Source organism: Bos grunniens, chromosome 3 (assembly GCF_055505025.1).
Source record: "Bos grunniens cultivar Pamir isolate PY7600 chromosome 3, Bosgru_T2T1.0, whole genome shotgun sequence".
NCBI classification, from domain to species: domain Eukaryota; kingdom Metazoa; phylum Chordata; class Mammalia; order Artiodactyla; family Bovidae; genus Bos; species Bos grunniens.
In genome coordinates, this window is record NC_141167.1 from 4,197,460 (window position 1) to 4,216,897 (window position 19,438).

Sequence of the window (19,438 nt, forward strand, 5' to 3'; positions counted from 1 at the left end):
ACCCTCACTAGCATGGAAAACTGGGATGAGATAGTGCTTCCTCCCTACAATTCTGGTTAGTTATCTCCCAGGGCTGGAGCTGTGCAGAGTGAGTCACCCCTGGGTCATTCGGCAGAAAGCTTGGGAAACACAGAAAGTGCCTTACAGCCTGAGAACCGCAGGCGCTGCCCCGCCGAGCCCCACCGAGACTGCTCTCGTCGGACACAGACGCCTGTGACAGAAACACACTGTGAGGACGGGGTGCCTCCTCTCCATCGGCACCCGGGAGACACTGAAGCGTAAGCTAGAGGACAGTGACATGCTGGGAACAAGTCCTGAAAACATCACGACGGCAGAGCTGCAGCAAAGGCTCAAAACCGCCTCCACAGGCAAGGACGGTGCGGCAAAACAGGGTCATGCGGAAATCTGGGAGAGGGGAGTTTCAGGTGCTGTCAACCGGTATGCAATAGAATTTCCAATAGATCCTTTAAATCGGATTCTAAAAAATATTCCTTGCTAAGTAAAAAGTTGTTAATACAGACTTAAAATGAGCAGATAGTTCAAATATGCTGAATTTTGTCAAGGCATCCTCATACTTGACCCTCAGAAAGTTACTCCAATATGAAATGACTTTGGAATAAAAACAGCATGGTGATTAGAGCTCAACATTTTATCATTCTTTAAGAAGTGCTAACTAAAGGACAGAACATTTCATCAACTTGAAAATCCTATGTAATTAATCACTGAGGGCAAACAGGAGTTTACAATAGGATAAATGGCACTTTAATTTCCCCCATTTTCCCCGGAAGACACAGTGGGTTTGCTGGGCCAGTTATATATCTAATTCATAAATGTGCAATCGGATGGTGATTCAGAAAGTTATTAGTAAGAAGAATATAGCTACTTTAATACTTAAGTTTCCTGCAGGGTATTAATACCTTGTATTTAAAACTGAACATTTCCCAAAGTAATGCAGAATAATGGATTCATATCTGTTAAGGCTACCAAAGGAATAAAGAGCTTTGTTTTTGCCCACTGATTAAGTAAACGTTGCTAATGATTTTTTCATGCCTAACCATCCTATGCAGACACGTGTCTTCCCCAGCTATTGCCACCTGTTAAGAGAATAAATCCCAGATCTGGACAGTGGGGGCTCCGTGTAAAGCTCCGAGTAAAGGGGTGAGTCACCCTCGGAAGGGAGGCAAACAGGTCAGTCTGAGGCACTCGGAGCAGGCGCTCGGCGCGAGAGGGGTGCGCATGCGCGGTGAGGGCGCAGGGGCGCAGAGTTAGCGGGGCGGGGGCGCTTAAGCGGGACTGGGTGGGGTCTGGGAGAGGCCAAGGGGGCGGCAGAAGGGCCGGGGTGGGGGAAACACGCACCAGGTTACTCCCCGCCGGCCGGGCAGCGCTGTACAGGTAGGAGGGCTGGAGGATGAAAGCAAATGGCAGGTTTTTAAACCCTTGAAAAAACAGCAACAGATAATAGTGACAAGGTCGTCACAATGCTTCCAGTGATCATCACAGCCAAGCGACTGTACAACCGTCAGAAGGAAGAGAGTCCCAGGAGGTACCCTGCTTTCAGTAAATCTGACAGAGGGAAATCCACATTTACAAGGAAAATAAATAGGAGAGGATTTCTGGCTTTAAAAATAGTAAACTTCCCGCAGAACCTTTGAAACTATGGCTATTTTCTCGTCACTTCTTTTCAGGCATTCCTGGAAGAAAGGGTCGGGGAAGGAGACAGAATGGTGACAAGGTCAACGGCACCCACAAGAGCCCCAACCCCGCAACCCAGAGTCCCAGGGGAAGAAAGCACGTCGGGGCGTTTGATACACAGACGTCCCCAGAGGAGGAGCGGTGTGGCGGGAGGAACCTGCTTCTTTGTGTTGGAGGATCCGAGTGACGGTCTCCAAGATACAGAAGGAGCTGGGAAGCTCTCAGCTGCTCCGGGGCTGGGGTGGGGGCACGTCCTTGTCACAGGGGAGCCCACACCCGCAGCAGAGACAAAGTCCGCGGGGTGCGCTGGGACACACAGGCGGTGTGCTGGTGTGGCCTGAGCCTCGGCTCAGAAGAGCATGCTGACCCGTTTGCAGGCAGAGAGGACCAGGAGAGCCCGAGGCTCGGGGCCAGCGGTGGGTTAGGGGATGTGCAGGACCGGGGAGCAATCACTCAGGGAACACGGCAATGCGAGGACAGGGCAGCTCAACCTCCGTGACGTGATCCATTCCTAGGGCCCTGACTCCGACTTCCTCCCAGAGCACCGGCCTCCTGTACCTGGGGCTGAAAACGCTGAGCATCTCGGCCGGCCTTGTACAAACAGGAAACATGGCCGGGAGCCAGCCAGAGAAATAAGGCTGCTCTCCCCACTATCCGGGACGGAGGAGTCCAATTATGCACAGAAACCTTCCAAATTGCTTCCTGGACACATTTACAAGAGAAAAATGTTTTTTTTTAAAAAAACAAAGGAAACCCTAAATGGGGAACAATTGCGGGAAAAGGAGGAGAGACCCAAGAGACCAATTTTTTGGACTAGAGCTCTTGAAAACATACATTCAGTAGATCCTCCTTTTTCCTAAGCTTCTTTAAAAAACAAAGTAAGGTCTTAAATTATTTTTGATAATGTTTTAAATGGTTTGAGAAAAGTCTTCAGCAGTTAGGCCAGTGGAAACACACTATTAAGCTTGGCTCCTCGGATGTCACACGAAGAGGTTGAAGCGTCCGTGTCCATTCACTCAGAATTAAAGTCAACAGAAGGGAGAAGAGGGAAGAGTGAGGTAAAAAGCAGAACAGACCCGGTTTCCATTCTGGGCAGACAGGGGTTTGGGAGCCAGGCCACGATGGCGAAGCCCAAGGTCTGAGCAGGAAAGTCCCTGGAATCAGAGAAAACGGGCTGGAGGTGGGGAAAAAGCTTACAGCTTCATTCCATCTCAAAGGCATCATCAAGGCACAGAAAACCGGCTTCCGCAACATCAGGAAAGGACATGCAAGCGAGAGAGAGGGGAGAACACAGAGACAGTTCAGTGAGGTGACAGAGCTGTGCCACGGGACCAAGTCAGGACTTCGGAGTCTATGCCCAGGCAAAGGCAGAGCTCATCGCTCTGAGCCGACAGCTAGGCCCTAGGGGCTCTGAAGGTCTTTTTAATGCAAACTCTAATATTTAACATTTGGTGGGAAAAACTCAAAGTCAGGAGTTTACAGAGACAGTAATCTCCGTTCTATGCAGCCAGTTGGTGACGATCTGCAGCTTGGAGTCCTTGGTTAGGTATGGACATGCTCCACGTGCTCAGGACTCACAGAAGACATGACTGACTCAGTGGTACAGTTCTGAGGCCAGCAGTCTATACAGCATTTCTGGGGAATATTACTAGATAGATGAATAGTTTCTATCCAAAGTGTTCTATCCAAAAGGAAGGATCCTTGACGAGGGTGCCAGCGGTTTCTGATCCCCACATCAGCAGTATTTTCCTGATGGTACAAACCCAGGGCAGTGCTTGAAGGGGATGAAGTGATGCTGTTGAAACAGTCTGATGGTCCCTAGGATATTCCACTGGGCCTTGAGGATCCCATAACTGGAGCCTGTCATCTGTGTGCCTTGAAGAAACTACCCTAGAATGACCTGAAGGACAAGCGAGTGGAATCCTGGGAGGAGCAGGTAGAAGGTTTTTAACATTTAACATGAATCTGAAAACCTGTTCCAGAGGTTGAGAGAGTGCCCTTCGTGGAAGCCACCCAGTCAGCCCCTCTGGGTCACAGAAAGAGCCCAAGGCCTCCACCTGACACTGCACGGCCACGTCCAGGGCTTGCTTCCGGCAAGTCTAAGGCAAGAGAGGGTCTTCAGAAAGGAAGACAGAACTACAGGACTGAAGACAGTACTGTGCGCCGCATGATTCCTTCCCATCGTTAGAGTGAAATCAAAGCAAACCAGCCAGTGTGTTTGCAGGAACAGCTATGGCAGCTGCGGAGCACAGGAATTACCAGCAAGCCTCCGAGGATGCTGAGTAAAACGTGATCTCAGGCAGCTGCATGGTAGGGACACACGTCCTTCGGGAAGTTCTGATGTTTCGGGTTTTGAATGGGCCAGCTCTACTTTTTATATGAGTAAGTGTGTTAGTCGCTCAGTCGTGTCCAACTCTTTGTGATCTCATGGACTTTAGCCCACCAGGCTCCTTTGTCCATGAAATTCTCTAGGCAAGCATACTGGAGTGGGTTTCCATTTCCTTCTCTAGAAGATCTTCCTGACCCAGGGTTTGAACCCGGGTTTCCCCCATTGCAGGCAGATTCTTTACCATCTGAGCCGCCAGGGAAGCCCCTTATATGAGTAAACCTTTTATTTAATTAATTTACTTTTGGACAGCTCTACTTTCACCCTTAGTACTTTGGATGTGGGTTATTTCAACTGAGTTTAAAGGAGTCAGATATATGCTAAACTTTGATGACCAAATCACATCTGAGTATTAGATTTCTCTCATTGTCTTCTATTTTACAGAAAGTATTTAAGCTTGGAAAGTGTGGAGGAAGTTAAGTTTTCTGAATGACAAAGTGCTCTTTTTGGCAGCAAAATCTCCCACTGAATTAAGAAATGCCCCCAATACACAAAAAATTCATGGTGTCAAACCCCACCAGTCCTTGGGTATTGACAGCTGATCCTGTACTCAGTCGGAATTCACCTCCTCGGGGAAGGAAAGGATGGATATTCATCATTAGAAGGGGCTGGGGGGCAGCAGTGGGGGGCTGGGAAGTGGGCAAGCTGATGGGGTGATGGAGGAGCTGGAGCCCCTGCCTCCCTCACAGCAGGAACACAAAGCGGAAGGGGGCTGAGGACAGGGTGAGGACCATGGTTAGAATGCTGTGGCTCTGCCAAGTTAGTTTCTATTTATTTCCCCTCCCCATGTATTCTTTAAGAGTCAGTTGACATCCTTGTATTATGACACTTCCTGGCAAAATTAGTTTCTGCTCCAGTGTATCACATACAGGGATCTGTCCTCTGTTCTAGAAGTAAATGCTTCCAGAGGACCTAACTCGCCTGCTTGTCGCTGTGACTGCCCCACTTAAACTAGTTCCCTAGTGTTTGCTGAGTGAACACAAGCCTTACCTAGGATAAACGAGCCTTGCTCATTAGGGCTCTTCAATAATTGAGAAATATGTGCCTATCAAGGTTGATTGTGTCCTTAAAGTATGGGAAGGAATGCTCCTGTGTAGACATTTGGATTGGATTTTCATCTCAAGTCTAGTCTGTTCCTGTAAAATTACTCCATGTGTGCATTTATCCTGCAAGGTCAGTCTGCTTTCAAGAACCCTCAAGGAAAGAATTTCAAGGCTTCTTCTCTCTTTCCCCTTTGATTAATTCTAACTACTAAATATCCACCTATTTTCTTTCACTGTACCTTGCCTGACATCACAATGTGTATTCCAACTTTCTAATCTGAAATCAAAGGCAAGATAGTGGGGTAAATCTGAATTAAATATATCATGTTAATTACTGCTCCTAAATGGACCTTAACAGTTATCCAAATGAAACTTCATAGAACAGACATTAAAAGAGAAAGAGAGCTGAATTTACACATACAAGAGCACATGCTACAAAACCTACAGTTTCTGCAGCGAGGACAGGAAAGATTTAAGGGGAAACCAACCAAGGTGTCCTCTCTGGATGATGACAGAGTGGAGAATCGGCCGTCACCGCTGTAGCTGGAATTCTGAGCGGCAAAGAAGACAGTGTAAGTGATGAGCCCTTTCTCACTCCTGCAAAGCACCACCAGTCTCGGTTAAGAGGCGACTATGCAATCACACAGCCAGACCAGTGTTAGTACTCCCGGACTGACGGGCAGCGAGAGAACTGACATGCTCCACGACAGCAGAACCCTTTAACCATTAGGGGCCTGAGCTTTGTTTTACAAAGCAAAGCTTTGTTTATGTCTCGGTGGCATCACGTGATTTAACTATTATCATTAGGGTTTCACTCTTTATATTTCAGCGTACCTGTTTATTATTATTTGTAACTACTAACTAAATCTCATGGTGGACTGTCTATAACCTCTTAGTCTAGACTTCCTGTGTTACTGGGTTGGCCAAAAAGTTCACTTGGGTTTTTCTGTCAGACTTACGAACTTTTTGGCCAAACCAATGCACCTCTTTGTCGGTAACTGAAATTCCACTTATTGCACAGTTTTCACCCTTTGCTCAGCTCAGCACATCCGAGGGCTACAGCTCAGCTCTAAAGCTCCAGGGAGGCTTTGGAGGGAGGCGAGTGGAGCCTGAGGGAAGCGACACCCTCTTGCAGCTGAGAACCATCCACAGAAGGCTGGGCCCTGCCGTCGCCCTGTGGGGTCTCAACACACACCTTATAAAGAGAGGATCCCACCAAGATTGTGGCTGGGGAGGTGGTGTGTGTGGCCATTACAATGCACGCAGGCTTGGTTGCTTCTGGCATGTCAGACTCTTGGTGACCCCACAGACTGTAGCCCGCCAGGCTCCTCTGTCCATGGGATTCTCCAGGCAAGAATACCGGAGTGGGTTGCCGTGCCCTCCTCCAGGGGATCTTCCCGACCCAGGGACTGAACCCAGGTTTCTCACATCTCCTGCATGGCAGGTGGGTTCTTTACCACTAGTGCCACCTGGGAGCCCAAGATGCCGCTTAGATGTAGGCTATTCGGTACTTGGGTCATTCTATTTCCTGATTGTTTATGAAATCGATTTTATATTCAATTTTGCTCTTCAGTGAACAGTTTGATAGTCAAGTTCTTTTCTATCTAATTTCTAGAGGCATTACTTAATCATGAAAGCACAAGGCACACTTTTATTGTTTCAATATAAAAATCAAAGATTAAAATATGTGGATATATGCAATACCGAGCTTGATGCCGCCTGTACAGTCACAAACGCTGCCAACTACACGTTTGGGACGTTCTAGAGAAGAATGTAATCCTGGGTAGAAGTTGGACTAAGGAACTTCTTAAGTAACTTCCACTCTAAACTATGAATCTTTGTGATCAACATAGTGGAATAACGCATCTAGGGTGGTAAGTTACTAACTAGTCAATTTAGCCCCGACAAGCAGTCGGGGGCCATCAGAGTCCCCGTCCTGTGATGTCAGCAGTAGACAGCCTGTAGGGATGCTGAGCACAGGAAGCAAAGTTGTCAGCATCCCAAGAGAACAGAATGGCTGCAACTGCTTCTGTCTTCTGAGTGCTGTATTATTACTGAAAAGGAAAACAGAGCTCGAGAAAGTCCAAAAGCTGTCAGTGCAAAAAGCAACATAAAGGGGAAGACAGGGCCTTTAAAGTGGGAGGATCTTTTAGCTTGGAATGAGAAAAACTAGATGAAACAGAAGTGGATGCAATCCTTATAGGGATAAGGCAGTAAAACCTGATCGGCTAGTTTCAGAAAGCTAAGAGAGTGTTGAGTTTCTCCTTTGGAACTTGAAAATATTTTTAAAAGTACATATAATATTTCTTAATAAAATATAACTAAGATAAATTTTAAAAATACTATTTTACACAACTAGTAAAATTTCTTGCTGTTAATTGACTTTTCGTGTCCAACTCTTTGTGACCCTATGGACCGTAGCCCACCGGGCTCCTCTGTATATAGGATTCTCCAGGCAAGAATACTGAAGTGCGTTGCCATGCCCTCCTCCAGGGGGTCTTCCTGACCCAGGGATTGAACAGGAGTCTCTTAGCCTCCTGTATTGGCAGGTGGGTTCTTTACCACTAGTGTCACCTGGGAAGCCCCAAAAGCCCCTTGGACTGCAAGGAGATCCACCCACTCCACCCTAAAGGAGGCCAGTCCTGAGCGTTCATTGGAAGGACTGACGTTAAAGTTGAACCTCCAATACTTTGGCCACCTGATGCGAAGAGCTGACTCATTTGAAAAGACCCTGATGCTGGGAAAGATTGAAGGCGGGAGAAGAAGGGGACGACAGAGGATGAGATGGTTGGATGGCATCACTGACTCAATGGACATGAATTTGAGTAAACTCTGGGAGTTGGTGATGGACAGGGAGGCCTAGCGTGCTGTGGTCCATGGGGTCACAAAGAGTTGGACACGACTGTGTGACTGAACTGAACTGAACAAGAAAATAAATGAAGTCAAGAAGAACAGGAAGATTTTAGATAATTTAATGTATAAGAGATGTGCAGCAGATCCGGAAAACTAAATTCAAATGTGCCCAGTTCAAGCACCTGAATTCCCAATGGTCTCCTTGACCAATCCCAAGGCCTCTCTCCTCATGTACAGCCCTTCTCTGCTTCTGTCCCGCTTCCCACCCCAAAGCTATGAACACCGCAAGCAGCAATGTTTAGCAAAACACAGGCTCTAGTACATGTGTCTTTGAAATTACAAAGGATCAATGTGGAGAACTGTGAAAATGTCGAATTTAAGTGTATTTGAGAGCTGGATATAGTCATATGCACATCATATACATATACCCAGGGCAATAAAATAAAGAGAGAGCTAATATTTAATTCAACCTTTTAGTACCTAAGAGATTCCTTTCAGTATTGATCTCTTAAACTAACATTTAGAATGTTAGAAGACAAAGACCATTAGCCAGTTGAAAAACGTTAGCTTTCATTCTGTCATGCACACACACACAAGAGGACTATATAACACAGAAAAGAACCAAAGAAGCTAAATCTAGCAGACTTTTTAAAAAGGCTTTGCAGCAACCTGTTTGAGTTGTGCGTCATGTATATTTACTATACGAACCCTGCCAGATCTTCTACTCAGGGACTGTGATCCATATAAGTCTCCATCATACCCATTTGTCTGTGTCAAGGAAAAAAAGGAGAGAAGCTGGTATCAGTACACAAACGAAGAGACAGGGACAGGTTGGCAAGAAGAATTAGCCAGGCGCAGACTGAGCTCTTGGAGTGGAGTGGATGGACATGCCCAGCAGAGCACGTGTCCCAGCAGGCGCCCCCCTGGCTCCATGCTTCTGAGCTGTAGCTCAGGAGAAGCCAGCCCTGTCCGGGAGTCAAAGCTGTCCTCTTAGTATCACTGGAGTCCACAATGCACTCACTCAGGGATGGGAAGGAGTGCCACGTCTTCGTGGAGTGAGTTGCACTTGCGTTCCAGTTTTGTGGTGGTACTGCGCGAATCCCAGCCTTCGAGAAGCCTGAATGCCAGCCAAGCAGGCTAATGCCTCCATCTGAGTCAACTAGTTTTCAGCTCTTGGTTCGGCATGACACCCTTAAAACTACGGCTCATTATGAAGCTGTGTTCAGAAGATTCAAAGGGAGCGGTCTACTCAATTCGTAATTAAATGCAAACGTTCATCATGGAAAATCTAATCTATAATATTAGGCTTTCATTCATCCAGTTTTCCTACTTTTTCAAAGTGAAATCTGAGGACGTATTTCATAATTTGTTCTCCAGGAAAAAAAAGAGAGAATGATTAAGAGTGTGTCTGTCTCCCTTTTCCTCCCAAGTCCTTGTCAAAGTTTGCTTGGGCTTCTACACCTGCTCTCATTCACCTATAAGGAAATTTCTGCTGCTTCAGGATGAGAACTGTCAGGTGTCAGGGACACAGCCAGCTCTCAAGTCGGAAAAAGGAGGCACAGCCGCTAAAAGTGGAAGGACATGCCCAGGGTCACACGTGAGTCCAGACTCCAAGCAGAAGCTCCGTCATGTGGCCTAAAGCAAGTTACTTCATCCACTGGAACTTCCACCACTGTGGCTGTGAAAACGTGCGGAGTCATAAATACTTTACAAGGCCCTTGTGGGGATTAAATCTGATTAAAACGAGTGATTAGATCAGGGCTGACTGTGAAGGATGTGCTGCCCACATGGGGACGCGCCCAGCACACAGGAAGGACCAGGATATGTTTCCTTGTTGGAAGGGTGGGGGTAGGCAGACATACTCTGCAGCTGTGATGTTGATGGACGATAAATACACGGATTTCCAGACATTATAAAGCCAGAGTCAGGAAACCTTGACTATAAAACTATGTATTTACTTGCGTTACAACTCAAAAGCAAGTCAATATGAGGTTTCTGAATGAGAAGGAGTATGTAGAAATCCTTCAAAAGTAAAATTTAAAACTATGAGTACATTAAAACATTTCTGAAATAAATTTGATAATAAAAAATCTTTGGCGGTTGGCAGACATTTTATTCAGCCTCCTTTTTTTCTCTTGCCTGATGAGATTATTGGAAATAATCTTAAATGTCAAGGACTTTACATTTCAGATCTCAATCTTATTCCTTTGATATCTGTTTAGAAACTAGTTTCTGGAAAAAAATTAATATAATATTGAAGGCTAGCATCAATCAATTTTAGGTGACTTTTACTTTGCTAATAAATAAGGAAGAAAACACACTGCATATATAAACCCTCTGGCTGTCCATTATTGCTTGTAACATACATACTGCTTTAGGTGAATTTTTCCTTTCCTCTTCTCTCTCTCCAGTCTAGCCTGCAGCATGAAGCAGAGGACGGGTGGGGACTGGGAGGGCAAAGGCACTCCTTCAGTTGTCCCTGTATACTCTGGCCTTCCATGAACATGCGGGAAAAACCCTTCTTTGGAAAGCTTTGCGGAATGAATATCCACACTTCTCTGTTGTAATGAAATTCTGTCGCAGAGAATGTATTCCTACAACATAGCCTCCACACAGAGATCTCACTGACAATATCTCTAGAAAGAATCTCTCTGACCTTCTTAGCAAAAACACCACCTTTCTCCTCTTGGGTAGTTTTTCTGTGTTGAATTCAGGTTGGTGGGACCACTTTTAGTGGCATAAGAGGATAATAAGGAGAGTTGAAAATTAACTGTCACGACATTAGAACAAAAAGTCCACAGGAGGCATATGTTCACCTAGCTTTGCTCTACAGAAATGTTTTTCAGCTCTCTTCACTGCACAGACCCCCTGCATCCTGGTCGCCCCTTAGACATCGGAATCCCCAGAGGCCTGGGAATATGCATCTTAACAAGTTCGGGTGAATCCTTCATACAGTAACATTGGGAAGCACTGCTCTTAAGAGAGAACAGAGTAAAGAGACATTTACCAACCTGCATTTTCTGGAAAAGGACGAGCAAGATACAAAAATACATGCCCCATCAAAACCAGTGAGTCTAATGGAACTTCTAATTAGTCATCTAATAACATGCAGTGCTGTCAAAGTATCAACCAATTCCACACATGACCATGCAAAAGGCAACTGTTATTAAATAGTTTTTTTTAAATTAATGTATATGTGTGTTTAGTTGGTTATTCATGTCTGACTCTTTGTGATCCCATGGACGGTAGCCCGCCAGGCTCCTCTGTCCATGGGATTTCCCAGGCAAAGAATATTGGAGTGGGTAGCCAGTCCCTTCTCCAGGGGATCTTCCCAACCTAAGGATTGAACCAGGGTCGCCTGCATTCCAGGCTGATTCTTGACCATCTGTTTCTACTAAGTCAGAAGACAAAGCACCTTCAAGGGCATCAGAGATGGGAAACAAATAACGAAAGGCAAAATAAAAGCTCTGAAGGGCACTCGACGCACTCAGTTGTTTTTGAAGTGGAGAAGAGCCACTCCACGGGGAGGCTCTGGGGACAAATGTCTGTGCAGATGAGCTGTGCTGTGCCCTGTTATCACCTTAAGGGTAAACATGTGTTTTAAAAATGGTAGTTTGCTAAATAATTTTTCAGCACAATGGGATGAATGAAGCACAAAATCCTTTTGGGAAAAAAATCCTTCAAGCAAAGAAGTGTATAATCTAATATAATTTCAGTGCTGAGTCACTTTAATGCTGAGTGTGATTAATGCTGGTGAGATTACATTTTTCTACCTTGGAGTGTAATTTAAATGTATAGGTTTACAGAAAGCATAAGCTGCAGAAACTCTTCTAGACAGATGTCAGAAGGGAAATGCTGAATTTAAAGGCTTTGTTTTGTTACTGGATTTGGGGTCTTTCTCAAAGAGCACTCTCTGGCCAAAGAGCCATCTGGGACATTTAATTTGAAAGGATACAGATTAGGAAATAAAAAATTTTTCATTAGATAAAATGACTTTAAATTTAATCTGTTACAGGAAATGTAGAGGCTTGGGAATTCTTGATCTGATTTGGGGTTTCCTGCAAGAAGACCCCGTCTCTTTCATCTGGTGCCCACGGCTGTTACCCCAGAGCCTGGCAAACAGCGGTGCTCACAGGCTGCCCGGTGAGGGAGACGGTCAAGCGTCCACACCTGGACTCTCGACACCGGAGGAGGGGCAGAGCTGCAAGGAGGCTCTCAGAAGCACAGCTGCGGGCACGCCTGCCCTCTGGCCTCAGTCTCCAGGAAAGGACTGGAGGGGGGCACGTGTGTCTCTTCGCACAAAGATGAACTTGGCTTTTTAGACAAGCACCCACAATATTAGTGGACACACCACAGGTTATTATCTGCCAGGCCACACTATTCGGATCAGAGCACATCTCACCCAGGCGTAGGGGCCCCCGTACTCCAAGTCAGGCTGCGACTGTCGGAGGAAGGATGGAAGAGAAAAACAACAGAAGACAGTTGCCTACAATCAGGTAAAAGCTAAGCACAATATAACAGAAACATAAAACAAAGCAAGCAATCTTGAAAATCTTAAAATTAATTTTCTTCATGACTTCTAGGATCTCATGTGCATTTACAAACGCAGTTACAATAGCGGGGCAGCTGCCATAAAATCCATTAACGTTAAATAAAACCTCCATGGCAGACGCTGCTGTAATTCATGAAATCTGAAGCAGTTTGAACAATCCTGCTTCCTCCCCTACCTAGTGCCCGCCATTTACGTTAGACAGAGCGTCAATAGATGCATCACTATCAATTTTTAAATAAAGAAAACTTAGACTTCTGATATCTAAATCCAGATTTTCTGAGGATGTCCATACAAACACTAGAAAAAAAAATTTCTTCCATTTTTAAGGGCTTATCATCACTGTGAATGGAATGAAGATGGCCTGTGTTTTGAGAAAGTCAGGAGATAAAAGATATGGTTTTTGAACTTTGCAAACTATAAAGATTTTCAAATATTAAAATATGTAAAACAGCAGACATTGGTCCTACCCAGAGATGGACTGAGACGAGCTGCCCTCAGGGGGCAGTGGGGAGCCTTGCTCGCCCACCAACCTGGAGAGACCAGAGCTTCTGGGCCCCGGAGGGGCTTGAGGGGTGATGCTGTCACAAAGCCCTGGCCCTGAGCAGCCTCCTCAATTGCTCTGGGCTTTTTCTATATTGATAAAAATAAGAAAGTTTCACTCTTATTCCCAGGATCCAGGTTCTCAAGGTCTGTGGTTTTTATCTTTAAAATCTTTAAGCTATTCCTTTAGATCAAGAGCATTACGGGAAAGCGTCAGGGAACATACCCCCCGGCTAACGACAAACACCACCCACCACCAACTTTCCACTTTCTCCCCTCTCTTATTCAGTGTCCTAACTGTGGAGGTCCTCTAAAATTTTATATCCTAAAACAAACACACTTGATATCTTGGCAGAGACAGGTATCCAGCATAAAAGCTTAGCTCATTTCTGGTTAAAATCCTTAAAAATGAAATAAATGCTGTAAACAGCCAAACAGTAACGAATAGTACAATAGTTTTAAGGGGGCCAGGAAACCCTCTGAGAATCTTAAAGTGAACTGATTATTTTCCCAGAAAAATGCAAGTACATAAAAAATCTTGAATACAAGTTCAAGGAGTATCACAGATGGAAAACGCTGTTTTGATAGAGAGATTTGAGCCCCCAAATAATCAGGTTTTGCTCTATTTCCATCAAAAGCTCCCTTGTGGACCTCCTCATGGTGTGGAGGCTAACGGTCATGTGAGTCCTGTGCTCACATGCTCACCCTCCTCCTCCTTGAAAAAGTATCCTCTTCACTTGGTTTTAAGGACCTGATCTCCTCCTGGGTCTGCTCAACAGCTGTGATTTCTGTCCCTTGACTACAGAGTCTATAAACTGAGTTCTACACTGATACTGTTTGCGTTACATGAATCTTACTTCCTCTTGGATGAATCATGTCACAGGACAGATGAGGAATTTGCAAGTAGGTGGCTAAGGAGAAAGTTTCAAATAGAAAGGAAGCTCTTTGACTTCACTTTTAAACTGTAACTTTCTGGCAAGGTCACCATGTATCTGCTTTTGGCACTTTAAGGACAATGACCACTGCTAACACCAGAGCAACAATATACAGCCGTCCTTCAGCATCTGTCGGGGGGCTGTGGTCAGTTCCAGGACCCCCAGAGACACCAGCATCTGCACATGCTCCAGTTCCTAGTTCAAAATTGCCTGGCTTTTGCACATAACCCATGCACACCCTCCTGTATACATTCAGTCATCTCTAGAGTCCCTACAACACCCAACACAATGTAAATGCTGTGTTGCTGTCGTTCAGACGCAAAGTCACAAAGTCATGTCTGACTCTTTGCTATGTGAATAGTTGTAAATACAATGTCAAATGCTATGTAAATAGTTGCCGGTGCGGCAAATTCAAGCTTTGCTTTTTTATAACTCTCTGGAAATTTTTCTCCTTGACTATTTTTAATCTCTGGTTGGTTGGATCATGCAGAACTTGGGGATAAGAAAGGCGAACTGTTATCACCTTTGTAGTTTTCTGTTATAAACAGCCGAATTAAATGCACATTTAGTGGGAATATAAGAAGGCTAGGAGTGATATCACAACTTAGTCGTCACAGTGATTAAAAGTGAGCCTTCTGCTCCATACAGCCCTTCAGTAAAATGAGAGGCTGTGTTGAGACTGAATTATTACCAGGGAGATGCAGCTTTAACCCAGTGGCAAATGACACTGACTCCATGTCAGAGCAAATTCTAGGAGATGGTGAAGGACAGGGAAGCCTGGCGTGCTGCAACTTATGGGGTCGCAAAGAGTCGGGCACAAATGAGCAACTGAACATCAACAAATGTCAATGACATGCTGAGTTTAACTCATTGAGTTGAAGAACCAATAAGCAAACACATATTCTCTACGTAACTTCCCAAAGCACACCATGTTTTCAAGTATAATTAAGATTTTTGGAATGTTTAAGGAAGGATGTGTATTTCTGTTTATCAACCATCAAGCTGTCCGTGATGCAGAGATTTCATTACAGTTGATGAAAGGGAAGGCTGCCGAAGGCCCCGGGCTGGATAGATTCAACGTGCTCCAACTTTTTACCAGGCAGCCCACAGCAGCTTTCAAGGAGCCATGCAAAGCATCACTGCATAACAGCTACTTTAACTTGTAGTTACTTCACTGAGATTCCAAATGGATGGGAGCCTGCACTTCTGTAAGGACAGAATGTGTCTTCATGCTCCTCTCATCATACTAGCAACGAGACGACCCGATCTAAATGGGGCAGTTTGGTGACGTGGACCCAACATGAAAAAACGATGACTTCCACGTTGGGGAGAAAGACACAATGCATCAATCAACTCTCTGCATCACAAAGAAACATCCCAACGTTGGACAGATGTTAAATAAGCATCTTGACAATGAACGAGGACTTTGAACGCAGGGGTGGGAGGGCACGGACCACGGACACAGACTGTACCATGCAAACCCAACCATCCTGGTTACTGACCCTCAGGCTTCCGCGGCTACCCACTGACATGCGCTCATCTTCATCAGACGCCTAGTGAAAGAAAGATGGAAACAACCGTGAGGAGATATGGTAACAGACATGAGACGCCCAGCTCTCAGAGGAGAGCAGCTGACCTGACACACGGCCGGGGGCAGGTCAGGCCCCTCTGAGAATCTCAGTGCCCATGAACCTGTGTGCTCCCCAAAAGGGCTCTGTTTGTGCAAAGTATCACAGGACTGTTTCTGGATAACATGGTTTTACATTAACTTCATTAAAGTGGTGTTGTTCACTTCGCTGGTTATGTACAAATATATAGCTTCATGCACACGACTGCAAATTATTCATGAGTATTCAACAGCAAAGAAAGCACTAAAACTGTAATGAACATATTAATACTCGTTAAAACATTCATAAATACTGAGGAAATTTTCAAAGTTTCCTCTCACCAAAGTCAAGTCAAAGTACTAAAAGCTGAGTTCACAGTCTTTGTATCGGTAATCGTATCAGTGTTAATTTCTTAGATATAGATATAGACACAGATCTGTAGACAGATATATATACTTATAGATAGGTGGGCAGATAGAGAGATAATTAATGTTATTTCAGCCACTAGAATAGCCAAGCAGACTTCAGCCGAAACGCCGAGGTAACAGAGGAAGACAGTACTAACCGACGTGTTTCTTCTGGATCTGTGAGAGTAGCGTTCACTGTCTTCCTACCAAAGCAATGAGGAGACAGCACAGAAAGGTTAGAGGCAGACAGGAGAAGCCCTAAGACCGTCCAACCGCGTCTCAATACAGTATTTCTGATATAAATGTCAAACAAATATTTACTTTGCTTAAAGGCCTCAATTAAACCACTGGGAGAAAATGTTTTCTTCTAAAGCAGGTGGGGGTGGAGGCTGGAACTTAAGCACACAAATCATTGGGATGTTTCATTCTGGCTTTAAAAACAAGCATGTGTTCGGTGAAAAGCAGGCTCTTTTTTTTTTTTTTTTTTTCTAATCGAATCTGGTGCATTTAAATCAACCTACTTTTGACATTCAAAACCTACTCACTTCTGTTCAGGAATCAGAGAAGAAACCATTTCTGCAAGAGATCCAACGTGGATGCCACCCTATCTACTACATTCACTGCATCCTAAGATGTTTCATTTTGCATCTGGACTTCTCTGAAGTCGAGGCATACCTTATAATCAAAGTTGCTCACAATTATAATTAGCATTTTCTTTCTCAGTGGCATATAAAACACTGACACCTCTTTTAACTGTGTCTTAAGATTTGTTAAATTTATACCTATGCCATATAAGCGTTAAAATGATGGTTACACATAACAGAGGTTGAATTGTTTAAATAGAGGAATTGTGTGTTCTTTGTATTTCAACAGCTGTTTTCTTTTATATTATACACAGATCTCTACGATGTAGGTAATTTTCTATTTCCTTGGATCATTTTATGTATAAGGGACATTTAATGGGACAGCTGCATACTGGCTTGGTTCTCAAAGGCTGGAAGGATGCGATGATGTCTGTGAGGCCAGCAAGCAAGGTGACAAGGACAAGGAGAGGTGGGGGGCACTTGGGGGTGAACTGATGACCACTGGACGGCTCTCAGAGCCCACCCCCCTTCCAGAGCCTCCCACTGTGGGGCAACATCTCCGCCTGAAAGGCTTGTAAGGACGGGGGGTGGTATCGTGAAGGGCAGGCCAGCTCTTAAATGACGAAGTGCCGGGAGCCGGCATATTGCATATTGAGTGCATATTGCATATTGAGTGCAGCACTTTCCACAGCATCATCTTTCAGGATCTGGAATAGCTCAGCTGGAATTCTATCACTGCCAGGAGCCAGCGTGAGGAGCTCCACCCATGACAAAGGTCATGAGGAAGGAGGCTCGGCATACGCAGGCGGGATCGAGCCTCAGGAGTCCCCCATCTACCCCCAAAACCAGAGTCTGCCTACTTTCTGCTTTGAGCTTTCACCTACACCTCTGACTTTATGGGGGGCTGTCCCCCACTACCTCTCTGAAAAAAGAGTTAGCTTACAGCTCCAGTTAACGATTCCTGGGTGTGACAGTGTTTAACCTACAAACTCCTTTGGAAATCCTCTAGCCTGCCTGAATAGGTTTTTCAGGCCACATGTGATTGTTCAGAGCCTCCCAACCGTGAGAGGCAGGAGATGTTCTAAACTGTCTAAACACAGATTCTTTTGAGTAGTTAAAAGATTGATTAGAAATTGTATTGGTGAAGGGATTTTCACTTCTTGGGCCAATGTTTGCTGCTAAGTCTCCATATCCCTTACCTGCTGTGTCCCTGGCAGTGTATTGATTAATATAATTGGTGTAAGTAGTAGCTTTAATGTTTGTAACCTAGGACCCTTGAGTTAATTCTTTTTCTTGTTATAGCCCACCACACCTTTGCTCTGTAGGAATGCAACTTTATCTAATGCTTTTGGAGGGTGGCTCCTGGCCAATCACCTTTAGAGAAAAATAAGTTTTCTGAAGAAAGGGTCTTAAAATGTTAACAGGCCTCCGGGCCAGAAGATGATGCAAATCACCTAAGCTTTTGCATATGATAAGTCTGCAGGAAGAAAGCCTGGCTTGCTGCATGACTCTACCCCTTCCCCCATTATCCTCTATGCATAACTTAAGGTATAAAAACTACTTTGGAAAATAAAGTGCGGGCCTTGTTCACCGAAACTTGGTCTCCCCATGTCGTTCTTTCTCTTACCTTCTGGCTGAATTATTCAGCCTCTTTTCTCCACTGAATTTCCTCACTGAGCTATCCTTATTTCAGCCTCTTTTCTCCACTGAATTTCCTCACTGAGCTATCCTCATTCTATTACTCTTTATATCCTTAATTAACGTTTAATTAAGCAATTGTTTCCTGATCTTCGCCTACGTCGTCTCTCCTTCGAATACCCTGGATCAGCCGGGGCTGGTCCCCGGCAACGAAGAACAGATAAGTTGTGCCAGGAAACAGGGTGAGAAGATAAAGGAATTTTCTCCCCCAAGAACCATGGTTTCTCAGGGACAGTGCACGAGGTGAGCAGGGCCCAGCAGTGAAGGATAAAGTTCGGAAGGAGAGTGGCCGGGCAGCTGACTGCAATTGGGAACGGAGACCACACAGCACAATGCTTCCTCTGGCTTCCGGCTAGAGCTGCTGGCTAGGCCGGCCGGTCACAGGAAGGTTCTCACACTGGGGGGCCCTGGTCCGGCATGAGTGTCCCCATGCTAGCCTGGGGGGCTCCAGGAGCCAGCCGCCTCACCAGACGCCTGGCCGGACCTTTTCTAAGCAGCCTTCACAGGGGCTGTAAACAAGCAGACCAGATGCAAACATCCCCGGAAGGCAGCCTCTCAGTATTAAATTAGGGGGCAGCCAGGATCTAGCTATGCAATTACAGTGTGGGAGAATGAAATCACAGACCGTTTCAAGCTTTGAAAAATCATATTTGAGGCCTACCATCCATTGCTCGATGTCGCCCCATTTTGTATCCAGCCCATAATATTTCTGTAGACAGAAGGGAAAGAAGATGAGGCAAGAAGTGACATGTGCTCTGAGTAGGACACTGTTCCGACATGCATTTCTAAGCCCCAGGGTCAAGGGAACATGCCGAGGCAACGCGAGTTAGAACAGGCGGGGCTCTGCAGGGGGCTGCAGACCCCCACACCACCTGTGAGCCCAGGAAGATGACCCTCCCCACCTGGGAAGACAGGCCAGGACAAAGCATTGCTGGGGCGAGGGGGAGACCTCCGTAGAGATCAGGAATTTCAACAGCCCGGCAGCACGACGAGCCCCTCTGTCAAGCTGGCTGTGCCCTCGGAGAAAATGTACTGCAGCCATAAAACACTGTGTGTGTGTGTGTGCGCGCGCACGTGTGCATGTGCTCAGTGGCTCAGTCGTGTCCGGCTCTTTTCCACCCCTGTTTAAGAGAAGCCAAAC

At 45.5% G+C, this 19,438-nt stretch overlaps 1 protein-coding gene across 50 annotated transcripts in view; it reads right to left on the reverse strand.

The window, feature by feature from the left end:
- LRRFIP1 (LRR binding FLII interacting protein 1) overlaps nt 1-19,438 on the reverse strand; it is a 161,681-nt gene that overhangs the window by 43,727 nt on the left and 98,516 nt on the right. For 17 of the 50 annotated variants that reach the window (XM_086376170.1, XM_086376145.1, XM_086376190.1 and 14 more), the window contains one exon: nt 15,504-15,554. The exons of 22 other annotated variants lie outside the window; for them this stretch is intronic. In XM_086376170.1, the coding sequence (XP_086232296.1) occupies nt 15,504-15,554 (51 nt within the window). Of the gene's footprint in view, nt 1-145; nt 212-1,356; nt 1,402-2,768; nt 2,847-5,609; nt 5,673-8,682; nt 8,743-12,376; nt 12,416-15,503; nt 15,555-16,173; nt 16,219-18,958; nt 19,007-19,438 lie in introns of all 50 variants that reach the window. 11 more of the 50 variants (XM_086376139.1, XM_086375907.1, XM_086375830.1 and 8 more) reach the window with 5 other exon arrangements.